This window comes from Leguminivora glycinivorella, chromosome 27 (genome assembly GCF_023078275.1).
Source record: "Leguminivora glycinivorella isolate SPB_JAAS2020 chromosome 27, LegGlyc_1.1, whole genome shotgun sequence".
Classification (NCBI taxonomy): domain Eukaryota; kingdom Metazoa; phylum Arthropoda; class Insecta; order Lepidoptera; family Tortricidae; genus Leguminivora; species Leguminivora glycinivorella.
The window spans coordinates 5,603,894-5,629,191 of NC_062997.1; the positions used below are offsets into that span (position 1 = coordinate 5,603,894).

A 25,298-nucleotide genomic window follows, 5' to 3' on the forward strand; every position below is an offset into this window, starting at 1 on the left:
ATGCAAAAACGACGGGGTGTTATAAGTTTAACGTGTCTATCTGGGTGTGTGTGTGTCTGTCTGTGGCATCGTAGCTGCCGAACGGGTGAACTGATTTCGATTTCGTTTTTTTTGTTTGAAAGCTGAGTTAGTCGGGAGTGTTCTTAGCCATGTTTTATGAAAATCGGTCTACTATGTCGCTGTCGGGGGTTTTTCAAAATTTTAATTCTGTGCTGGTTCGGTTATCTATTCATCACATCATTTAATAACCTAACCACAAAATTAAAATTTTGAAAAAACCCCCGACTGCGACATAGTGGACCGATTTTCATGAAACATGGCTAAGAACACTCCCGATTAACTCAGCTTACAAACAAAGAAAACTAAATCTAAATCGGTTCATCTGTTCGGGAGCTACGATGGCACAGACAGACACACAGACAGACTCGTCAAACTTATAACACCCCGTCGTTTTTGCGTCGGGGGTTAAAAATGGCCAAGATAATGCTACAATTCTTCGAATTTCGGGCTATCCATTCACCGTAATGAATTGATACTTAGACTTATATTGACCGGGATATAGACCGTGATTACCTTTTTGATTTTTGTCGAGCTCCCGATATTTCGACGCAGTTGCATGCATCATGATCACGGAAAACCAAACCGTGAAGTCCATGCAACTGCGTCGCAATATCGGGAGCTCGACAAAATCAAAAAGGTAATCACGGTCTATATCCCGGTCAATATAAGTCTAAGGAAAATAACCGTGAATCATTCAAAACTCGAATTGATACTTTCCATAGAATCATCGAGAAGACCTGTTCAGACGTGGAGTCGGAAGGAGATGATGACGTCATCCAGGAGAGCCACTTCAGAAGAGCTCCTAGCGTCCGCTCTTCGAGACGAGGTGAGTAACTAAGGGTGCGGCCTGAGCGGGGCGAAGCCTGCGGCGTGCATGTCTTTTTTCAGGGTTCCTTAGTCAACTAGGAACCCTTATAGTTTCGCCATGTCTGTCCGTCCGCGGATAATCTCAGTAACCGTTAGCACTAGAAAGCTGAAATTTGGTACCAATATGTAGGTATATCAGTCACGCCGACAAAGTGGTGAAATAAAAAGTGGAAAAAATGCCCTGTTAGGGTACCCCTCCCCCCATTTATGTAATGGCGCTGCATTCGAAAATCTTGACTGATAACTTTATGCAATACTATACAATATACTCTATGCTGAGTCTTCGCTGCATAGGATGGACTTATACATGTTTCCAAGAGGGATAGGCAAATCACGGATTTCCTTATGATATGATCTTGACAAACCACTTTCGCTTCAGTGACTTCATTTCAAACCGTCAAGCGCGGATCCAGCTTCGTGCCCAGGGGGGGGGGTCACGTGGTAAAGGCCCAGGCCCCCCCGGGGGGGTCACGTGGTCTATTTGTATGGCCAGCCTTGGCTCCAGGGGGGGGGGGGGGGGTCATGACCCCCATGACCACCCCCCCTGGATCCGCGCATGCACACCGTTCCTTATACGTGTTCGGATTCAGTCGTGTATTTTGTACATCGTGTTGCGAGTGCTTGGTATCTTTTAATACCATGTCGGTGGCAAACATGCATACGGTCCACCTGATGGAAAGCGGTTACCGTAACCTATGGACGCCTGCAACTCAAGGGGTGTCATCTTTCTGAAAACCCCCCTTTTTATAAATAAATAAATAAATATTGGGGGACACCTTACACAGATCAACTTAGCCCCAAACTAAACTAAATAGTACAAAAGCTTGTACTATGGGTGCTAAGCGACGATATACATACTTAAATAGATAAATACATACTTATATACATAGAAAACATCCATGACTCAGGAACAAATATCTGTGCTCATCGCACAAATAAATGCCCTTACCGGGATTCGAACCTGGGACCGCGGCTCAGCAGGCAGGGTCACTACCGAGTGAACCAGACCGGTCGTCAAAGTAAAATTACTGCAGCCTTAATAATGCAGAAGTGAGGAAGATGAGAAACGCTTGTTAATATAACCGTTTGGTTTCAGAATCTCTAACCCCAGAGCGTATTCTCCGCGGCAGCATGCGACTGGGTTCCGTGGCGGGAGCTCATGTCCCAAACGTGGCTGTGCCTGATCTAGACCATATTGTAAGTGACCTTGGTATCCGTAAAATGCTATAAGTAACAACTATCCACACCGGCATGCAACTGTCCTCCATTGGCACATGTGCTGTACCTAGGGTTGCAAAAAAACGGTTTTTTTTCTAGCTTGAAAAATAAAAACATGAAAAAAACCGTGAAAAAAACCAGTTTTTATTTCTGGAGTATGTTTTTTTTCTAAAGTACAAAATCTCAAAATTTGCAAAGTAGTTAATACTTTTATGCGGTTTTTTAGACTTAATGTTAACTATAAAACGAATTTAATCAAATAACTTTGTTTTCTGGTCTTATAAAAGTAACATTTACGAAATCTGTAGTTGGTAGTTATCACTATTTATTATTGGCGACACCACCGCCTCTCCACGCTGCACGCCGCGTCGGGGATTCCCCAATAAACGTTTGTATACTGAATGTTAGTCGAATTAAAATGTACGTTTTTGTTATTGAAACACGTTACAACTCACGAAAAACCGTTATTATTATCTAATTATTTGTTCATCTGAAAAACAAACCATATTTAGAAAAAAAACAATGATGCTCGGTTTTTTTTCACGTTTTTTTTTTCAAAATTCTATTTTTCTATTTGCAACCCTAGCTGTACCTGACCTGATATAAATGCCTACAGAGATTCTGGTAAACTGATTTAACCTTTATTTCGACCGTCACAAATTTGCCCTGTCACGGTCGCCACTTGTTACTGATATTTTATATTCAACTAGCTCTTACCGGCGGCGGATTTTAGGGAAATGGAAGGTTAGAAAAAGACAAAAAGTAGCCTATTTTCCACCCCTTCAACTATCGCCACTTAAAAAAATCACGTCAATCCGTCCGTTTTGCTGTAAAAGACTAACAAACAGACACACACTTTCCCATTTACAATATTAAGTTTGCTGTGCAGTTTGGCAGATACTTAAGTACAAAACTTTATTGTAACTTTTCTTTTCTTGTAACGAAAAAAAAAAGTAGGATAAAAGTGCTCATTTCACAGCACTAACCAACGATTTATATTCTCAGGAGGAAACCCTCGAGACTGAAGAGGAAGCAGCAGAAGCGCCGGTGTCCAGCTTACAACTCCTCAAGCTGAACGCGCCAGAGTGGCCACTGCTGGTGGGAGGCGGCTTCGCTTCGCTCCTCGTCGGCGCCACCATGCCTGTCTTCGCGCTGCTCTTCTCGCAAATATACGCGGTAAATATCTTATATCATAATAACATGCCTTTGCATGTAATAATAGATGATTCAAGCAGCATCCTTGCGACACTTACGTTCGTGGTGTATAGCTCAATTCGAGAGAGAATCCCTCGACCGCACATACGGCAGGTGTATGCTTATATCATATCTCTTAGTTATTTCGGTCACATTTGAAGAAGTGATAGCCTGGAGAGAATAATTATGACGGGCAAAGTTGAAGGCACGAGACCTCAGGCATCTCCCTCTACTAGATGGTGTGCTCAAATGACTGATACCCATGCGATTAAAACTGCACGAGGCCATGCGCTTGGCGAGGAACAGACGCCTATGGAGGGACCTAGTCTTCAACAGAATGACATGTTGTCACGATCAGCATTGAGGGAACGACTAAAAAAGAAGAAGATCTTATATCATTACTTCATCATCATTATAGGCAAAAAAACGTCCGCTGCTGGATATAGTATAGCGTATAACGTGTCTTAGAGAATGCCACATCGGCGCAGCTCGCATCAAGTAGATTCCCGCAACTATTGAAAGGTCATCTGTCCATCTTGTTAGAGGTCTTCCCACATTTAGGTACGATTAATCCATTAGTAATCCACCGCTGTTTCACATGCATGCATAATTCGAAAAAAAAGCGAAAGAGAAAGCGGTCGATTTCCCCCGATCTTTTGACCACCAAAGACCTCAACCTGTGACTTCAACTAATGAACTCACAGCCCAATATCAATATAGGTATTATTTACAATGCTTACGATGAAGAAAACCACACCTTCTTTGTCGTATCCTCATGGCTGAGGGACGTGACGAATGTGGACGCTCTTCACCAGTTGTCTCCACGCCACTCGATCCTGGGCCCGGTGCATGCTAGCCTGCAAAGTGGTCTTTGTCACAGACGTTATTCTGTCTGCCCAACGTGTGCCCATGCTTCCACTAACCAAAACCACACACAGATGGTTAAAGTTGTCATTGAATCCACACCAATCTTTCGCAGATGTTCGCCGAATCGGATCCCAACAAGATCCTCTCCCAGTCTCAACTATATGCTGGTTTGTTCGCCGGCGTCGCTGCTACGTGTGGTGCCGTCACGTTCCTACAGGCTTGGCTCTTCGGACGCGCTGGGACTAGACTCACTACCAGGCTCAGGGAGAATACACTTAGGAACTATCTGTACCAGGTATGTAGAGTTTGTACACAGCTGTTGGTAAGATCTATAATAAATTATATTTTAGCCCAGTTCTTTAGAGAAAACAATCCTGGACCACTGCTCAAGAAGCTCAGGAACCTACACAAGTTATTATTTATTATTACCGCTACAGGATCCTCTCAAACTTGATTATACGATTAAGGGTCCCCCCACATCTAGCGTCTCGCGAGCGTGGCGTCGGGCCATCTGTATGGCAAAGCCTGCCGCTACGTCGGCGCGACGTCGACGCGACGTCTTTTTTCATACAGTTGACTCGACGCTGCGCTCGCGAGACGCTAGATGTGGGGACCCTAAGCTGGTCTGACTACGTGTTGCGTCACATTCCTAAAAGCCTGTCTTTTAAGACTTTTTGGAACTTTCACGGAGTCTTAGAGAGACACTTAGGAATTACTGTGGTCATTCAACGGTCTCCAAAATTCAACCCGCGAACAGTTTCAAAAACAAAACGAAATCGTAAGAGCCCTTCGAAAAAGTGATAAGTAAAAGTAACCAAATTGTGGCTGTAACATACTAGCTGGATGAAATGATTGATTTTCGTTCCATGCCAAGAGTAAGATGCTCTCTTACAAGCCGGTTCGAAGATTACTCCCTTATCATCATCCTCCTCGCGTTCGCTTTGACAGCTGATTTCAAGATTTGGCGTAGGCACTAGTTTTTACGAAAGCGACTGATGCCGTCTGACCTTCCAATCTGAAGGGTAAACTAGACCTTATTGGGATTTGTCCGGTTTCCTCACGATGTTTTCCTTTACCGAAAAGCGACTGGCAAATATCAAATGACATTTCGCGCATAAATTCCGAAAAACTCATTGGTGCGAGCCGGGGTTCGAACCTGCGACCTCCGGAACGAACGTCGCACGTACTTACCGCTAGGCTACCAGCGCTTATTACTTACTTAATCGAAGATTATTCGACTTTTGTTACAGGAACAGGGCTGGTTCGACCTCGCGCAGAACTCTGTGGGCGCACTGTGTGCGCGTCTCGCTACTGACGCCGCGGCTGTTCAAGGCGCTACAGGTAACGTTCAATAGCTATTGTAATAATAGTACCTAGATTGTGCCAAGAGATTCTAAAATAGGACCCTTAGCAGCATCGTGAAAGATTCAAGCGTTAATGTCCAAGGAGGGAATTATCTGGCTGGAACTCAAATTACTTATTTGCGAATCCAGGAAGGATCATGCCATGGGGCCTGGGCTGAGAACACACATTGACCGCGTGACCCCTCCCCTGGGTACAAAGCTGGATCCACCCTTGAACCCTTCTGGTGTTTCCTTTGTCCACGGGTGGCAGTGATCGTTTACCATCAGGCGATCTGTCTGATCGTTTGCCTCAAAGCCATATCTATCTATCTTATAACATAATATATGCGAAAGACTCTTGGATATTTTTCGGTCTAGGTCATTTGTCAACCATACAGCCCGATCTATACCTATAAGTACTGCTCAAATGCAGGTTTTAGATCTTCAGGTGTCTTATCCTCTTCGGATATTGTCTACCACAGTCCAGAACTCCTTTGCTGTTTTGCTCCTAAGGTTCATCTTTTAAGTCACGAAAGTCAATAATCTTATCTTGTCTGACTCCAGGCACCCGACTGGGCACGGTGCTTCAAGGCATCAGCACGATGGTGATTGGCGTCGGTCTGGCCATGGCCTACTCTTGGAAGATGACTCTCGTGTCGCTACTAAGCGTTCCTTGTGTAAGTGTTCTATAGCAGTGTTTTTCAAAGTGTGGGTCGCGACCCCCAGGGGGGTCGCGGCACTTATCCTGGGGGGCCACGAAGTTTAGGTTTAAGAGAAACTTATGACAGGCTGATTTGATTTTCGTTGTTTTCCTTTTTGTTGTTTTTATATCTACACCGTGTCCAATAAGTCCGAATACTCACATTTTACCTCAGTTCTAAAGATATAGGGATCACAGGCCATCAAATTCTTATTTAAACTAAAGAGTATATTCCTCTTAATAAAATACAAGCACAAAGTACATGAAATTTCCGAAGTGTCTAAGAAAAACAAAGAGGTAAAGTGCCAACAAAATACTTGCTCGGCACGCAGGTGACGAGTTATTTTTTATAAGGAGAATCTGTATGTGATAAAACAGACGCCACGTGTCCAAAATTAACTATTATGGGTACCGAGGATAGATAACGTTCCGGGCAACTAGAAAAATGTGCCTAGGTTCCAGAGCTCACCATCGGCCCAGGTGTGGGATGCAGTATGTAAGCGAGGTAAACTACCTTCAGTACTTACAGATAAAAGCGTTAAAATCAACGTTTTTTTCTTTAAAACCAAGGTTTTGGAGAAAAAAATGCCTTAAAGTTAAAAAGGATGCTTGAGATTGAGTATCATGTGTCCCAACAAGACGCACCTCCAGCACATTCGGCAAATGGTATTCTAGCGTAGTTTCAGACTAATTTGGCAGTTTTTTATCCGAAACATGAGTGGCCACCCAGGCCTCCAGGTTTAGGCGTATTAGACTATTTTGTATGGTCATACATGCTTTGAAGACTAAATTTTTATAAAATCATAAACCTAGATCATTTCAAAAAGGTTATCGAGAGTATTTGGGGTGAAATGTGAAGAAAACGGTGCGTGACGCGTGTGATCCGTTTAAGAAGCGTTTGAGGCTGGTAAACAAGTTAATGCTGGAGTTATTCCAAAACATTTGTTGTGAATGTAGTAAATAAGAGTGCCATTCATAAAATATAGAATAGAATAGAATAGAATAGAAGAAACTTTATTCAAAAACGCTTAATTTAAACTTAACTAATAACACTAACATAATAAATATTATTGTATTAAAGCGTAACTGAAAAGGTCTCCACTCAGCTTCATGCCAAGGGACCCTGGAGGACCCTGACGCTGGTCTTCCGTGGAGACCCTTCCGAGAGAGCGCAGCTACAAAATATAATAATAATGTAGTAACTATTTGTTCATTTTGTTTTATTGGCTATTTGTGCTGTATTCAAACTTATTGGACACGGTGTATACCATTCTTGAAAATGTCAGCTCACATAAATATGAAGTAGCAAATGGGATCAAGCCATTATTTGAAAACCCAGAACGCACCAATTGAAATGGATACCAACTCCAATTTATTAGCAATCTATCAGGTACTAGTTCCAAAATTTGCTTCTTTCACCGAGGCGTACGCGACTTATTCAAAAAAGGATTCAAAATCCAACTTTTTGAGAAATATCTTGAGAATTGTTATTTTTAACTTTGCAAGCTCTCCACCATCACAGAAATATGGATTTCTACGTTCACGTTCATATTGTGTAAAGATGTTGTCCACAACTCTTTTTTTGCTAGAAATCCGTTAACTTTATCTGCTGTAATTATGTTTTCGTCAAAGATATCGCGGCAAGATACTCGTTTGCTACTTCCAATAGCCAAACATAATCAGAAAATAAATCTGCAAATCCAGTTTTGTTATACTTGATATAGATAATATTTAGCAAAGAAAGAGCTATGGGGGTCGCGAAAAAATTAAGGTGTCATAAAGGGCCGTGAGACCATTAAGTTTGAAAACCACTGTTCTATAGCATTCCTCAAGGCTACTGATGTGCGGAAACTTTCCTCATTTTGAATAGAGATTGAAACACCTGATATTTATCAACACTGATATTTGGGTGAATCAACTTTTTCTTGCCTGTTGTTGCCATGGTTACGGTCCCCTGGGTCACGCTGGTTTTATGCAAAATTATGCTACTTAAACTATGCAATCATGCATTTTTCTGGTGTTAACAAGCCCTTTCCTTAATTTGCCACCTACAAGCATGGACTACATGCATTCTTGCATAATTCCAGTAGCATAATTTTGCAAAAAAAAAAACACAGTGACTCAGGGAACCGTAACCATGGCAATAACAGGCAAGAAAAAGTTGATTCACCCATTTATCAACGCAGTATGCGCCGCGCTCTCAACGTGTAGAGACGGTGTCGTTACTCTTGAAAAAGCTCCTCGGAAATGGAGCGAAACATGTCGAGCGTTACATCGAATTAATACGTGAGTAACCCGATTAAAATACCTCTATTTTGAAATATAATAAAACCTTCTTCTATCTAGATAAGGGAAGTTGTACAAAATTTTACAAGTGAGTGTGAATCTAGATAGATAGATAAGATAGATACATAATTTGATTTGTATCCACAGCACAACATATAAAGGCTTAAGTACAATAAACAGGAAAAAAGAAATGTGAGTACACCGCTTAACATAACCAACCAAAGAAAAAAAGAAACAAAATTATGAAGAAACGTGTCGTGGTACAAAAGGCGCTGGCTCAGGGTTGTGATGTGGCAAGCCACATCGCTGTTATTCTGCCACCAATCTATTTGTTTTGTTTACAGGTGATCGGTGGTATCTACTTGGAAGGTTACGTGATGAAGAAAGCCGAGGTTAAGGAGAAGAAGGCTCTAGAACAAGCGTCGAGGGTCGCTACTGAGGCTGTGTCTAACGTCCGCACAGTACAGAGTCTGGGTAAGATTTAAGTATATTAAATCCACTTTTTATCCTTCTTCCCTGGACCCCAAATTTATAATATAAATGAGGAAGGAAAGAAGCGGCTCTGGGCTAAGAGCTCATTTTCTCAAGGATTAAACTTTGGGATAATGTAAAATTCGTATCGACGTTTAATGTGTGCATATTACCTAGTTCGGCCCGTCGGGCAGTTTAATATATACGATTTGAAAGATAATCAACCTTATAGCAGAATGGATTTACCCAGTTTTGAAGTTAAGCGACACAAGTGTGGACTAACACGATAATCATTTCTATATTGCTTCATATTTCCACAGGCGTAGAATCAACAATCCTGGAGAAGTACCTATCGAACTTGCAAGAAGCGAGCGCTCGCGCCGGCCCGGCCTCTCTTCTACGTGGTCCTGTCTATGGACTATGTCTTTGCGCACCTACGCTCGGATATGCTGTGTCCCTGTCTTATGGGGGATATCTGATTGCGAGAGAGGATTTGCCCTACGCTTACGCTATATTGTGAGTCCGAAAATAATTCATTAACTGCTACACAGGTGTCAAAGGACGTAGTTCGAATTCTTGAGGATCAGCAACGCTTAAATCTCCACTGATAATGTCTCGCCTGCATTACTCCGCCGTTTCCGACGAGGTGGTGGAGTACGTTCGCCGGAAGACTGGCTACACGCTGAGGGTGCAACAGCTGCAGTCGCGTCACTACGTGCACTTCAGCTCGTTCGTTGTGCGCGTGCCGCGGCCGCTGCAGGACACCATCGCGAGTGCAGACTTCTAGCCGAAAGGTGTGGTTTTTCGGCGGTTCCGGGGCAACCTGCCAAATCCCACACCGGGGCAAACGACGCAACGGAGCCACGCTGTGACGTCATCGCCCAAATCCATTGTTTAATATTATTTTTATTATTGTTCTCTTTATTTTCTCTCTTTGTTATCTAAGTTTCGTAACGCATTGGTTTTACTGTAATGTCATGTAAACATGTTTTTACTAATAAATAAATAAATAAATAAATAAATAATGGTGACTTCATCCTCAGACTGTTCAAAAGGCACAAGGAGTGTGTATCTGTTTGTAAAGATTTCTCATTGCATTCTGGCGCAAAATGTTTAGCTACTTGGTTAACTAAGACGATAACCACATGTTTATGTGACATCACAAGATACCTAAGATTTCACGTGTGTGTAGGTATGTGTAGTTTAAAACGTAACTTAACCACAAAATTAAAATTTTGAAAAATAAAACCATCGACCACGACATAAGTAGTAGACAGATTTTCATGAAACATGGCTAAGAACACTCCCGACTAATTAAGCTTTCAAACAAAAAAACTAAATCTAAATCGGTTCTTCCGTTCGGGAGTTATGATGCCACAGACAGACACACAGGTAGACAGACACGTCAATCATATAACACTCCGTCGTTTTTGCGTCGGGGGTTAAAAACAAACACTGATGACTAATCTCTAACTCCCAGGGTATCAGAAGCACTAATCTACGGCGCTTGGATGTTGGCCGAAGCCCTGTCTTTCGCGCCCAACTTCGCGGCGGCTCGGCGTTCCGGCGCTAGAATATTACGGGCTCTGCAACGCACGCCGAAAGTCATTACTGAGGGAACAGCCGCTGAAATTCCAGACTGGGTAAGACATATGTATAAATCAGACGATGCTTCCGTTCAGGGAGGGTCAGAAGTTATAAGAAGCTATACGATCAGGGTAACAGACACGCTTAATACTGAGCCCGCTGCAACGCATGCCGAAAGTCATTACTGAGCATTTCTTTTTTTTGCCACTTTTATGAAGTGTGATATTTTTGAAAAAAAAAATGCTATTTCTACTCAGAATTACTAGCCTTTTTAATCCTCGTAGTTAAAAAAATGGTCCCATACGATTTTTTCTTATTTTGTTACCATTTTCCGTACATGTTGTATTTGGTAACAAAAGAGGGAAGTAACAAAAATGTATGTATATTCTGGGACACTTTTTGTCTCCCAGTGAGATTGAAAGTACTCGTGATTCTGAGTACAACTGACCTAAAATTCCCTAAAACAATTAAAAAAAAAATATTGGCAAAAAAAAAAGAAATGCTCTACTGAGGGAACAGCCGCTGAAACTCCGGACTGGGTAAGACGTAACATAAGATTGTCAGGAGATTTTTATTTCTACTGTTTCGCATGGCACATAGTCTCCGTTGGCTTGGTCATCAAGGATGGGTGAGGATCGGGCAGTCAAGGGCCTATCTGGGTTGTCCAACTGGACGCCGTCCCGCTGTCCATCCTAAATATCGTTGGGCAGATAGAGTGGCAGATCTCCGTGAACTCGGCGTTAACGAGGGCTGGCGAGAGGTCGCTCTGGACCGCGTAAAGTGGCGTGCTCTTGTGTTGGAGGCCAAGACTCACTTTGGGTCGTCGCGGCAACAAAGTAGTAAGTAAGAGTCGCCTGCTTCATGGGAATCTCTGGATAAGCCATATAGATTCTTTAGCTACTGTTTGGAGGGCGCATTACTGAGGAAAGTGACGCTGATATACCGGACTAGGTAACAATAAATAACATAAATCAGAGGATGCTTCCTTTCTGAGGTCAGAAGTTATACAAGTTGCGCAAGATTCTCAAATTTTCCTTGAATCTATTATCAACAAATCTAAATATATAAAAGAAGAAACTGACTGATTGACTGACATATCAACGCACAGCCGAAACCGCTGGTCCTAGAGATTTAAAATTCGGCACGTAGGTTCCTTATAAAGTGTAGAGGAGCACTAAGAAAGGATTTTTCAAAACTCACTTCTTAAGGGGGTGAAATGGGGGTCCAAAGTTTGTATGGAAAAATAAGATTAGATTAGTACCTACGCGGGCGAAGCCGCGAGGAAAAGCTAGTACTATATTATAATTGACGGCAATAAATTTGCCAAGAACAATACCGAAAACTTTCCATGAGAACATTTCCAATTTCGGAAATTTATTTTCCGTGCATTGCCACCATCATCAATTCCATTGATTTCATTAAAAGTTCGCCCTATTACTGGCATAGAACTACGCCCCCGTCGACAAACTCTATTCGCTATCCCGACAGCATTAACTCATGCTCTATCACACTCTCCGCTACACCACGCATTTTAAGTAGGTAACTCTTCTATTACATAGCCTCGAGCATCGCCGTCGAGTTGCGTCCTTGTCCGTCTTCTACCGGATACATTCTGGAGAGTGTGCACAGGAACTGCATGACCTGGTTCCTCCATCCCCGTTCCATCACCAGACAACCAGGCGTGGGGAGCGGTTTCACCCTTACGTTGTCGACCTGCCTTTCATTCGCACGAAGAGGTCTGCCTCTTCTTTCCTGATGCGAACTGCTAAGGAATGGAACATGCTCTCCTCATCTGTATTCCCGGGTGAATACAATCTGGGTGTATTCAAGTCAAGAGTGAATAGGCTGTTGCTGAACCAGTGAGGTACAACCTCGGCCTTGTCGTCACTTTCCATCAGGTGCAACTAAGGTCAATCACTGGCCAGTTTATAATATAAAAAAAATACTGGCCAGTGACAGCAATCTGGACATGTTTTACAGCACGGAATCGCAATCCCTTTCGATTAGCAGCCGATACATTGAAGCTAATACGACTCCAAGTTCCATTAGCTACTGATTATTAATCAATCATAAGTTTGTACCCTATTGTATGAGTCTCTAAAACTACCCTCCTATTAACATTTATATCCTGTCCGTTAGTGTTAATTTTAAGGAATTTATAAATAAAGAAATTCCCAATTGTTTTCAGACGGCGAATGGCGACATCACGTTCAACGACGTGCACTTCACGTATCCCACCCGGCCTGGCGTGCCAGTTCTCCGCGGACTATCCTTGACGCTGCCCGCTGGCAAACGATTGGCGTTAGTCGGAACATCGGGATCCGGGAAGAGTACTATCGTGTCTTTGCTGATGAGGAGTTACGATGCTAACAGCGGGAGTGTGGTACGTCTATCTTCTTCAGACCTTAGTGTTACGATGATGAGTTGAAAAGAGACAGGCTCTATCCTTGACGCTGCCAGGTGGCAAACGATTGGCGTTAGTCGGTGCATCGGGATCCGGGAAGAGTACCATCGTGTCTTTGCTGTTGAGGAGTTACGATGCTAACAGCGGGAGTGTGGTACGTCTATCTTCTTCAGACCTTAGTGTTACGATAATGAGTTGAAAAGAGACAGGCTCTATCCTTGACGCTGCCAGCTGGCAAGAGACTGGCTTTAGTAGGAGCCTCAGGATCTGGGAAGAGTACCATCGTGTCTTTGCTGTTGAGGAGTTACGATGCTAACAGCGGGAGTGTGGTACGTCTATCTTCTTCAGACCTTAGTGTTACGATGATGAGTTGAAAAGAGACAGGCTCTATCCTTGTCGCTGCGTTGGTAAACGACTGGCTTTAGTAGGAGTCTCAGGATCTGGGAAGAGTACCATCGTGTCTTTACTGCTGAGGAGTTACGATGCTAACAGCGGGAGTGTGGTATGTCTTGTAAATAAGAAGATGTTTTATGTTGAATTATTGTTTATTTTATAGACTTATTTCACAGTAACAAGTTAACACACAAGTCGCCATCTTCAGATCTGGTGTTGCCATGTTCTATCTATGATATCCCTCTTACATCCCCTTTCTTTTCAAACAATAAAGTTATGCCCATTAGGCAGCATAGATTTGTATTACAATCAACATAGCTAACTATAACACATACATAAAATAAAACAAAAATTTAAATTGCTTCAGTATGATAATCAGAGAGATAGCCAGGCTTCTTGACAAGTCTACCCGTTCTAGTTCGTGTAACATAGTTGTTGTTTTCATTAATAATGCTTTGATCATTGTCTTTTTCTTCTGTGTTGTTTTGTACATCAACAATGTCTTTACACTGTTGTGAAACATGGCTATCATCTGTGATATCAACAATATTACTTCTATTCCCTTCTAATATTGACATAGTTTCCTCATCATTACTATACTCTATTGAGTTATCTGTTAGAGTTTTCATATCCTTCTGATTTTTACAATTTATTAAGTACCTTCTGTTTCTACACAAGTTTTGTCCAGTTTCTGTTTTAATTTGAAAAGAGTTGGGCCTACAATCATTTCTTACTACCTCAGCATAGCTGTTAGGTTTATTATTATTAATTAGTACTACCTTTTGACCAGCCTTTAGTTTTGACAAGTTTTTTGCTCCTTTATCAAAATACTGTTTTTGTTTCCACGCATTATCATACAATATTTTTTGCACATCAGAGTTTTCTTTACTAGGTTTCTCAATACTAGGTAACAAACCTTTAATGTTTCTACCCATTAACAATTCTGAAGGTGTATTATAATTAAATTCCTTTGATATTGGGGTGTTCCTATATTCTAACAAACTTAAGTATTTATCTTTGCCTTCATAGTCAGCTTTTTTAAAAAGATTCTTCGTTATTTGTATATATCTCTCAGCTAATCCATTAGACTGGGCATAGGTAGGACTACTTGTTTTATGTACAAATCCCCAACTTTTAGCAAATTCTTTAAATTTAATACTAGTATAGTTAGTAGCCCCATCACTATACAAATATTCAGGGATCCCAAATCTACTAAAAATAGCTTTTAATGCGTCTATTGTAGTTTCTGGTCTTAAATCATTCAATTCTGATACCTCAAAGTATTTACTATAATAATCTACAACAATTATAAAGTTTTTGCCTTTATAGTGAAATACATCTGTACCCAAATGCCACCATGGTTTATCTGGCATTTCCCTAATTTGCATAGGTTCTTTTGTGTTATTTTTTTTAAATCTATCACATGTATCACAATTCAAGACTTTGTTTTCAATATCTCTTGACATGAATGGCCAAAACATGCATGACCTTGCCCTAGACTTACACTTCTCTAATCCCATGTGGTTGTAATGAATACGTTCTAACATATCTGATCTCAAGGACTGTGGAACAACAATACATTTATTTTTGAAAATAAGCTCATCACACACATAAAGTTCTTCACTAAATGTAAAATACGGTCTCAAATTATTAGGAATATCTTTAATATTTGGCCATCCATTCAAAATATAATATTTTATTTGTTGTAAATCTCTGTCTTTATTTGTCTCATCCTTAAAAATTTGCAATTTCCTATCTGTTACTGGTAACATACTAACAACCATACTAACTTGAGCCTCAATTTCCTGTTCTAGAAGATTATCATTTGTTTTGAGATTATGTCTAGATAATGCATCAGCTATCAAGAGGTCTTTTCCAGGTTTGTATTTTACTATTATATCATATTTCTGCAAGTGTAAACGCATCCGTTGTAATCTTAATGGTATATCACAAATCGGTTTCTTGAAAATGGACTCTAGTGGTTTATGATCAGTCTCTACTTCAATTTGTTTACCATAAATGTATTGATGATAGCGAGAACACCCAAATAAAATAGCTAAGAGCTCTTTTTCAATTTGAGCATATAATTTTTGTGTACTGGTCATGGATTTAGAGGCATAAGCCACAGGCAAGTCATTTTGTAATAATACTGCTCCAAGGGCATCTTTTGAGGCGTCTACTGACAATTTTACTGGTTTACTTACATCATAATATTGGAGAACTGGATCAGAGACTAATATTTTTTTAAGTTCACCAAATGAATCATCATGTTGTTTTGACCACACCCATTCAACATCTTTTTTAATTAAATTTCTTAGAGGACTACAAACTTGTGACAAAGATGGTATAAACTTGGCCACATATGTGATCATGCCCAACAAGCGCTGCAATTCTTTTACATTCTGTGGTTTTTCCATTTTAATTATAGACTCTATTTTCGTCGGATCAGGTTTAATACCATCTTTGGTCAATAGGTGTCCTAAGTACTCTACTTCTGACTTTCCAAATACACATTTGCTTAAATTAAACTTTACCCCATTTTCTTTTGCCATTTGTAACACCTTTAACAGGCGTTCATCATGTTCTACTTGATTTTTACCATATACTACAAGGTCATCAACAAAGACTTCACAGCCATCTATATCATGAAAAATTTCTTTATATCTACGGTGAAAAACTTCAGGCGCTGAGCAAAGACCATACGGCAGGCGTTTAAAATAATATCTACCAAATGGTGTGGAGAATGTACATAGCTTGGCACTGTCTTGATCCAGTTTAATTTGAAAAAATGCTGTGGAAGCATCAAGCTTACTAAATATTTTCGCGCCTGCCATTCTGCTGGAGACTTCCTCAAATGTGGGCAATTTAAAATGTTCCCGCATTATTCTGCTATTTAAATTAGCCGGATCTAAGCAAATTCTAATTTTACCGTTTGGTTTTTTGACTATGACAAATTCAGTTGGGTCCGTTATTTTAGAAATAACCTGAAGTTTTTCCATTTTGTCTAATTCCCTTTTTAAGCTTTGATGCAATGATATAGGTACCTTCCTACAGGCTTCGACTTTCCCTTGAGTATTTTCTTTTAATTTTATTTTATAATCTGGACCACTTAAAGTGCCCACAATTCGGTCATCAAATAGTTCTTTATATTTTTCTGTCACATTACTACAGTCTTTTATACAATTTAGATATTTTCTTTCCATTAGTCCTTCTTTAAATATGAAATTACGACCTAGTACAGGCAAAATTGGGCGATTAGATTCGATAACATGGAACTTCAACTGTACCTGTTTATTATTCACAAATTGCCCCTTTAATTTAATTTTACCAACACAGTTCAGTGGACTTCCTTCATAATTGTACAAGTTATTATCAATTTTTTCAATATCCTTTTCTAGTCCAAGTTTTATAACATGTCTCAATGGAAGTACATTGCAGTCCGCACCAGTGTCCAACTTAAAGTCGATAATATGACCATGTATTTGAATAGCCTCATAATCTTCCTTCTTTTGTACTGTATTTTTTTGCACCATGCCTAACACAATGTCACTATCGTCTGATGACAGATCCACTACATTCACATTTTTTACATTCCTACACATTTTTCCATAATGTCCAAATTTGTTGCACTTTTTACACACTTGATTGAATGCCGGACACTTAAAACCATGCTTATAGCCGCATCTGTGGCATGGAGGTCGAGTAGTACTAGGTTGTGCCCGCTGATATCCGCTTGGACCTGCCTCCTCGGATTGATCCTTGTCATTTCTTGATGTATATTTCTTTTCTTTAGATCTATAACTATAATTTTCCTTCTTTACTACACTTACTGCTTGTTCTTCAATGTCAAATTCTTTAATTTGTTTTTCTGTGTAATCATAAGTTTTGCAAATTTTTATGCATTTTGGTAAATCTAGATCAGATTCTTTGAGTAGACGTTCTACTACATTTTTCTTCTTGATTCCTCTAATTATTTGGTCTTTTATTAGACTGTCTCTCAATGACCCAAAGTTACAATCGGCACTTAGGGTTCTTAATGTATTCACATACTCGTCCAACGTCTCTCCTTCTTGTATTTTTCTACGAAAAAATATATTTCTGTTAATGCTTTCGTTGCTTAGAGGCAAGAAATATTTTGAAAACTGCTCCACAAGCGCGTCATATGTTTTGATTTTTTCTTGATCAAAGTTGTTGTAAATTTCTATACACTCCTCGCCGATACAGTGTAGAAATAAAGCGATTTTGGCCTCTTCATCTAAGCGCTGTTTTGCTCCAGTGGCGGTATAATATAATTTAAATCTTTGTAGCCATTTTTTATAATTTTCTGATGCATCACCTTGTAAGGACAATGGCGGCGGTTGTTTTAGAGTTTCCATTTTTGCACCTCACCAAACAGTGCGCCCATGTGTACGTCTTCTAATTCAATCTTCAAATACTGATACCGACTGCGCCATGTAAATAAGAAGATGTTTTATGTTGAATTATTGTTTATTTTATAGACTTATTTCACAGTAACAAGTTAACACACAAGTCGCCATCTTCAGATCTGGTGTTGCCATGTTCTATCTATGATATCCCTCTTACATGTCTGTCTTCTTTATTCTTTACTGTTAGAATTTATTGGAAAGAAACAGGTGATGTGTCTTTGAAGCTGTCATCTGATCAGCGGCTCGCTTTAAAGGCAGCATCTGTCAGATTTGTATCTACCCAAAGCTTTTTGATTCACAAGCTGGAAAGAGATGCTTTTGAAGTACTTTCTTTTGGATACAGTAATGAACGGTCCAGTGTGCCCTTTGCTCTGTGATCTATCACTATAGCTACCAGCTGGGAAGGTACTTAAATTAATTTTCATTGTAATTATCACATTTATCACGTCTTACAGTCACATCCTTCATTAATAAAGTCTTGTCTTGTTTGTCATTTGTTTCTACTGCTATTTTTTTCATCCATTTACTTATACCAGTCTTTCTTTATCCACAGCTGTTGGACTCAGCTGACATCCGTCGAACACTGACCCTTCGTCAGCTCCGCTCGCAGCTCGGTCTGGTCCAGCAAGAACCATCACTCTTTGAGAGGAGCATCCGGGAGAATATCGCTTATGGAGACGTTAGCAGGAAGGTGTCTATGGATGAGATCATACACGCCGCTGAACAGGCCAATGTGCATAGCTTCATCGCCAGTCTGCCGCAGGTATTATTTATTAATTTAACTTTATTGCACAAATTACAAAAAAAGAGTTTGATGGCGGGCTTAACGCCTTGAGGCATTCTCTACCAGCAAATTTGGGTTAAATAGAAACATTCGTTTGATCCTATTCTAATTATATTCTGTCAAACAAGTCAGTAAATAAGAACTAAGAAAACTATAGGTAACCTTTTGTCTAGCACCCTAAAGAAAAGGATGCATATAGTTTTCTTTGTTCTTATTTACTGACAGACTTGGTTGACAGAGTATAACACAAGAGTCATAATTTTACCCAAAGATGATATAATAATATTTTTGTAAGTTGGCAACCCGAACTGCGGGCTGTCAGTTTTTTCACGTGAAGAAGTGAATTTTGTGTCTGTGACGCTTTGTACAATAATAGTACATTGTGCAACAAGGGGCGGAAGTTGAATATTACTGACGAGAGTAAGTTAAGTCGCGACGGCTTGCCGGAGCGATTTAAAGACTCGAGTTAGTAATATTCATACTCCCCGAGTTGCACACAATGTTTTTTATCACACTCGCAATGTAAAAAATATGTAAATAGATGTAAAAAAAGTTAAGTACGGTACAAGAAATTTCATTGTTCCTTTGGGAAAACGATTTTTCTGTAACTCACGCTCCGCCTGCGTGCAATAGCACATTTAAAGTGCGGGTGTGATGGAATAATAAATCGCACGAAGAACCCGCGGTGGAGTCTTAATTACTATGTCGGTAAAATATCGATGATGGCACTGCAAAGCTGATGTAATGTCTTACTCCTCAGGGTTACGAGACGCGACTGGGCCAGGGCGGGGCGTCTCTATCTGGCGGACAGAAGCAACGTATAGCGATCGCGCGTGCGCTCGTGCGGCGGCCCAGGGTTTTGTTACTAGACGAGGCTACATCTGCACTGGATACTAATAGCGAAAAGGTGAGGATGCCGACATTATGTTCCTATATTTAAGCATCTCAAAGGATCCAGCTTTGTATTTAGGGGGGGGCAGGTAAAATTTCAGGCGCAGCACAAGTCTCAGGGAGATCCTTCTAGATCCTCCGACTCCGGCGTCTCTGGCGGTAAGTAGATATATATGTAGGCACATACATAGAGCGAAAGATCATTGCTAGTAAAATAAGGCGTAAAAATTCAATATACAAAGGGAAGTCAACTTTTTCCACATCACAGGGGGGAATTTCAGGCGCAGCACAGTCTCAGAGAGATCATTCTATCATCATTCTCCTTGCGTTATCCCGGAATTTTGCCACGGCTCATGGGAGCCTGTGGTCCGCTTTTCAACTAATCCCAAGATTTTATTGTAGGCACCAGTTTTACGTAAGCGACTGCCATCTGACCTTCCAACCCGTAGGGTAAACTAGACCTTATTGGAATTAGTTCGGTTTCCTCACGATATTTTCCTTCACCGAAAAGCGACTGGCAAATATCAAATGATAGTGGCAAATATAAATATGACATTTCGCACTTATATTCCGAATAAGTCATTGGTGCGAGCCGGGGTTCGAACCCGCGACCTCCGGAACGAAAGTCACACGTACTTACCGCTAGGCTACCAGCGCTTCCAGCGGTTGTGTCCCACTTACCCTTACCAGACCTCGGACACTGGCGATCCAATATATGAAAGAGGCGCGTTCCTAGCACACAGTCTAAGCTCGTGTAGGTGAACGCGTACTATGCTTGTATGAGTGAGATATGACAGGTCGACGGTTCGCGTTTTTGACAGGCGGTAACTGTGAAGTAACCGAGAGGGGGTGGGTGGCACTTTCAGAGGGGAGCGGGAGTGGCCATACTGTACGATAGTACTCTTTATTATACTGTGCCCTTACTGAATTCAATATTTTCCACAGACGGTCCAAGCAGCGCTGGAGGCGGCGTCGGAAGGCCGGACTACCATCACTATCGCACACAGGCTCGCCACAGTCCGGAACCACGACCTCATCGCTGTTGTTGACAAAGGTACACTTTAAACATTAAATAAATGTCATATGTGTTGACCCTACTCATAGTGTTGTGTTCCTGCCGGTGAGTAAGGTTGCCAGAGCTCAACGAGGGTGCGGTGTGCTGATGACGGGAGGACTTACGGAACTAACTTGTTCCGTCTATTGTCCTTTGAGTCGTCGGCAACCCGAACCCTCCTTAGAACTTGTACACTCCTTTTAGCTGTGTATACTTAACACAGCAAAAGGGAATGTACAAGTTTCTAATGGGGTGGCAACACGCATGTGACACTGTTTGAGTTGCAGGCGTCCATAGGTATGATGACCGCTTTACATCAGGCGGGCCGTATGCTTGTTTGCCACCGACGTAGTATAAAAAAAAATATACAAAGAAAAAGTGACCAAGGCCTCCAAGTGTTCTGAGCTGGAATCGAACCAGTGTACTCCCTTAACCGGACGGATGCCTTTAAAACCACTCGGCCATCGGATCCCGAAAGCAAGGGTCGAAATTTTCAATCCCCCCCCCCCCCCTCGCTGTCAGTTTTGTCACGACAATTAAGCATAAAATCTGTACTGTACGAAAATTTACTTTTTTCACATTCTGAATGTAGATTATCGCTTAAAGTTTATGTAATTAACACAAAAACAATATTTTTATTGAAATTTCATGCTTAATTTTATTATCGTCACAAAACTGACAGTGAGTATGTTTTATTAACTACTTAAGCTAATTGGGGGTCCCAAATTCTGAAAATTCCCTTAGATCGATGTATTTTTACTAGGCCCATCTCTCACAAGGGGTTGGACACGATCAAGCGATTCCGGCTCGCTTAATCGAGCGGCCATCTTGTCTGAAAGACGCCATCTTGTGTAGCCACCATCTTGTGATTGTGTTCACTTGTTCAGAGTTCTTATAGCATTGTCTATTTTAAAACCCCGAGAGTTCTTATAGCATTGTCTATTTATGAACGTGTCCCTTTCCATCATACCAATACATCGGAAAGGGACAAACGATTATTAACCTTAGTAAACGTTTATTTTATTCACCAACAGGCGTTGTAGCTGAGATCGGCAGCCACGAGGAGCTAGCGCGCCGCCGCGGTCTCTACTGGGAGCTGTTACAACAGCAGGGGCCCTGCTGAGACGCCATTTTATTAACCCGCCATCTTGTCGAGCGGCCATTTTGTGACGCCATCTTGTGTAGCCACCATCTTGTGATTGTGTTCAACGTAATTATGTAAAGCCTGATCAGAAGTATAGTACTACGCGCCATCTTGCGGCATTTCTTTAGAACTATTTTCTTCATACTATATTGAACTGTCACCGCATACATCAGACTAACAGCGCCCTCTTGACAATAGTCATATGTTTGTGATCAGGGGGGCGATTTTTGAATCTCACTGTCACTAAAATACCGGTTGAAAACGGTGAATTGCCTATTATTTTCAGTGACAATTTTCTGAATTCGAACGCGTGAGACTCAAAAATCGGCCCGCAGGCTTTACTTCGTTTTTAGGGTTCCGTAGCCAAAATGGCAAAAACGGAACCCTTATAGTTTCGTCATGTCCGTCTGTCCGTCTGTCCGTCTGTCCGTCTGTCCGTCTGTCACAGCCGATTTACTCGGAAACTATAAGTACTACAGTGATGAAATTTGATGGGAATATGTGTTGTATGAACCGCTACAAAATTATGACACTAAATAGTAAAAAAAAGAATTGGGGGTGGGGCCCCCCATACATGTAACTGAGGGATGAAAATTTTTTTTTCGATGTACATACCCGTGTGGGGTATCAATGGAAAGGTCTTTTAAAATGATATAAAGTTTTCTAAAAAACATTTTTCTTAAAGTGAACGGTTTTTGAGATATCAGCTCTCAAAGTCGTAAAAAGTATGTCCCCCCCCTCTATTTTTATAACTACGGGGTATAAAATTCTAAAAAAAATAGAGGTGATGCATGCTAATTAACTCTTTCAACGATTTTTGGTTTGATCAAAGTATCTCTTATAGTTTTTGAGATAGGTTGATTTAACTGTAATTTTGGCAGGTGTATAAATTGACATAATAAGTTTATTATATTTGCTGCTACGGAACCCTTTGTGCGCGAGCCCGACTCGCACTTGGCCGGTTTTTTAGTATTAGAAGGTATGATTTTGAATAGTATTATTGAAAAACGCTTTATTAATTAGTAGGTAATTATTACCTATGAATATGCGTGATTAATAATCGTTACAAATTGTCGGTAACGTTGTGAATTTTTTTTTAATGATACATTTATAATGTAAACTACCTTGGTATGTACTTTTTTCTAATGAAAAAAAAAAACGAAGTACCTATCCTTAGTGATTGATTATTAGCAGAGAATCGAGTATTATAGAGAGTTACTGTCGGTAAAATGTGTAATCACAGTGCATAGACTGCCATCTCTCGACACAGGCTTTTGAACCGTAGTTTTGACAATTTGGCCCATATTCTTAGCTTGATATGTGTTAAAATGTCAAATATTAATATTAGTGCCATCTAGCCGAGCGTCCCCCAAAGGTGTAACGCCATCTAGGTCACCGTACCTTTTTCTGTATGGTACTGAGGTACGTTTTTTTCATAGACTTTATCTGTCTAGATGAAGTTATATATGTCTTTGTTATTGGTTAATTTCATTTATAAGGCAGCGTTAGACACTGGTCCCACCGCGAGCTAGTAAGCTATGAGCTATCGGCTATAAAAACGAACAAAAGATAATCACTCCCGCGTAAATAAAAGAGACACGGCGATGTTTATAGTTACTCGCCCAGCGGTGAGCTATCGATATAGCCGTGTCTCTCTTATTTACACTGGAGCGACTACTGATGTGCCGATGGAAAGTTTCCAAAATTCTGAAATTTTTACATAGGAAAGCTTCAAAAACTTTCCATACTTTGTATGGATGGAAACTTTCCATTTCATAAATTTAAATTCCCTTTATTTTTCATGAAAGTTTCGTGTAATTTTCATGAAACTTAAGATTTTTTTGGAAAGTTTCCGCAACTTGCACATCACTAGGAGCACTATCTTTTGTTCATTTTTATAGCTCATAGTTTACTTGCTTTTGGTCGGACCTCAAAAAAGGAGTGTACAAGTTTCTAATGGGTCGGCAACGCGCACGTGACACCCCTTGAGTTGCGGGCGTCCATAGGTTGCGGTGACCGCTTTCCATCAGGCGGGCCGTATACCTGTTTGCTACCGACGTGGTATTAAAAAAAAAAACCAGTGCCTAAAGGAAACATCCTGCCTGGAAAGATATCAAAAATAGGATTGTTTTTGGCATTCTCAAGCAAAAGGTTCAAAGTAAAGGCATGTGCTTGAGTATAAGGACGCTCTCAACGGTTATTCGTATAAAGATGCAAGCAAATGGCGTCTTTATCGTAAATCCTGGTGGTAGATACCTTTTACTAAAGAACGTCACATTCATAGATACGTTTTGTACTTTAATTATTTACCTACTTTCCTTTAGATGTAAGTAGAAACTTAAAGATAGTTTAGGCATCGATTATTTAATTATTAAATGACTATAGTTCAAATGTGCTTCATATTAAATATTTTGATTGTGTTAGTAATTAAAATTCCCTAAAGATATACTGCACCATAAAATATAAGATCATACCATCCCATAGGCCGGCAACAGACAATCTTAAATTTCATAATCTTAAAAAATCATAATCTTATGAAATCAGATCGAGTGCACGGATTCCCATACAATTTCGCAACTGTCCACACACAGTCTTATTTTTTAAGATTATGATTTTTTTCAGATTGATCTGACAGATTGCGAATAGGTAATTTGAATTTTAAGAATGTGTGTGGCAAGGCAGTCAATCTTATTTTATAAGATTATGATTTTTTAAGATTATGAAAATTAAGACTGTCTGTTGCCGGCCATACATTATAATACGACCGCCTAAGAACGCGCATACACTACACCACACATAGATGGCGCCACAAAAATGCCTTGTTGCCATCGATTACTTGTACATTGGCGTTAAGTGTCACTTTCGAACCATGAATCTATGTCAAAAGTGACAAGACAAGACATGCTACAGAACATTTTTTTTTGTGGCGCCATCTATGTGTGGTGTAGTGTATGCGCGTTCTTAGGCGGTCGCATTTTAATGCATGGGATAGTATGATCTGTTTATATTTAATCTATGGCTATACTTAACTATAATTTATAATAGCAAAAATGGAGCCTGAATATCAATAATAACAAATTAATTTTAAATACTGTCCATAATGTTCATGGGACATAAAAAATATGGGTCCAAAGAACTTCAGACTCTGAATTTCTGAAAAAATAATGTTTGTGAGCGAATTATATGATTGGTTTCAAGGATTTGTCAGAAAATCATTTTTTTACGATTTCAGTGAATGTTAGTTATGTATTTTTGTACGAGTTGAATGTATCTTAGATATATAAGAATTAATTTATTATTTTATTGTTTTTCGTGATTTTTGTGCCTTTATTTAGAAGACAATAACAGTCTTTTTTTTTTAAATGTTAAGAAGTGTCACAAGGCAGCAAAATTACCTACATATTTGCGGTGAATCCTAATCTATGCAATGGAATCCTGAGCGTAACGAGGGATTCTAAAATAGAATGATTTTGCTACGATATGACACCTAGATCACCTATAAGGAAATGATTCATCGTCCTCCTTGCGTTATCCCGGCATTTGCCACGGCTCATGGGAGCCTGGTGTCCGCTTTGACAACTAATCCCAAGATTTGGCGTAGGCACTAG

The 25,298-nt window shown here is 40.3% G+C and overlaps 1 protein-coding gene across 4 annotated transcripts in view; it reads left to right on the forward strand.

The window, feature by feature from the left end:
- The window catches only part of LOC125240263 (multidrug resistance protein homolog 49-like), an 86,697-nt gene extending 64,799 nt beyond the window's left edge, over positions 1-21,898 (forward strand). For all 4 annotated transcript variants that reach the window (XM_048148112.1, XM_048148114.1, XM_048148115.1 and 1 more), the window contains 14 exons: positions 783-886; positions 2,024-2,124; positions 3,151-3,321; positions 4,319-4,501; positions 5,457-5,547; positions 6,114-6,226; positions 8,880-9,009; positions 9,327-9,522; positions 10,487-10,649; positions 12,782-12,976; positions 18,371-18,580; positions 19,362-19,508; positions 20,438-20,546; positions 21,581-21,898. In XM_048148112.1, coding sequence (XP_048004069.1) covers positions 783-886; positions 2,024-2,124; positions 3,151-3,321; positions 4,319-4,501; positions 5,457-5,547; positions 6,114-6,226; positions 8,880-9,009; positions 9,327-9,522; positions 10,487-10,649; positions 12,782-12,976; positions 18,371-18,580; positions 19,362-19,508; positions 20,438-20,546; positions 21,581-21,669 — 2,002 coding nt within the window. In that variant the 3' untranslated portion in view covers positions 21,670-21,898. The remainder of the gene's footprint in view (positions 1-782; positions 887-2,023; positions 2,125-3,150; positions 3,322-4,318; positions 4,502-5,456; positions 5,548-6,113; positions 6,227-8,879; positions 9,010-9,326; positions 9,523-10,486; positions 10,650-12,781; positions 12,977-18,370; positions 18,581-19,361; positions 19,509-20,437; positions 20,547-21,580) is intronic.
- The last annotated feature ends 3,400 nt before the right edge of the window (positions 21,899-25,298 follow it).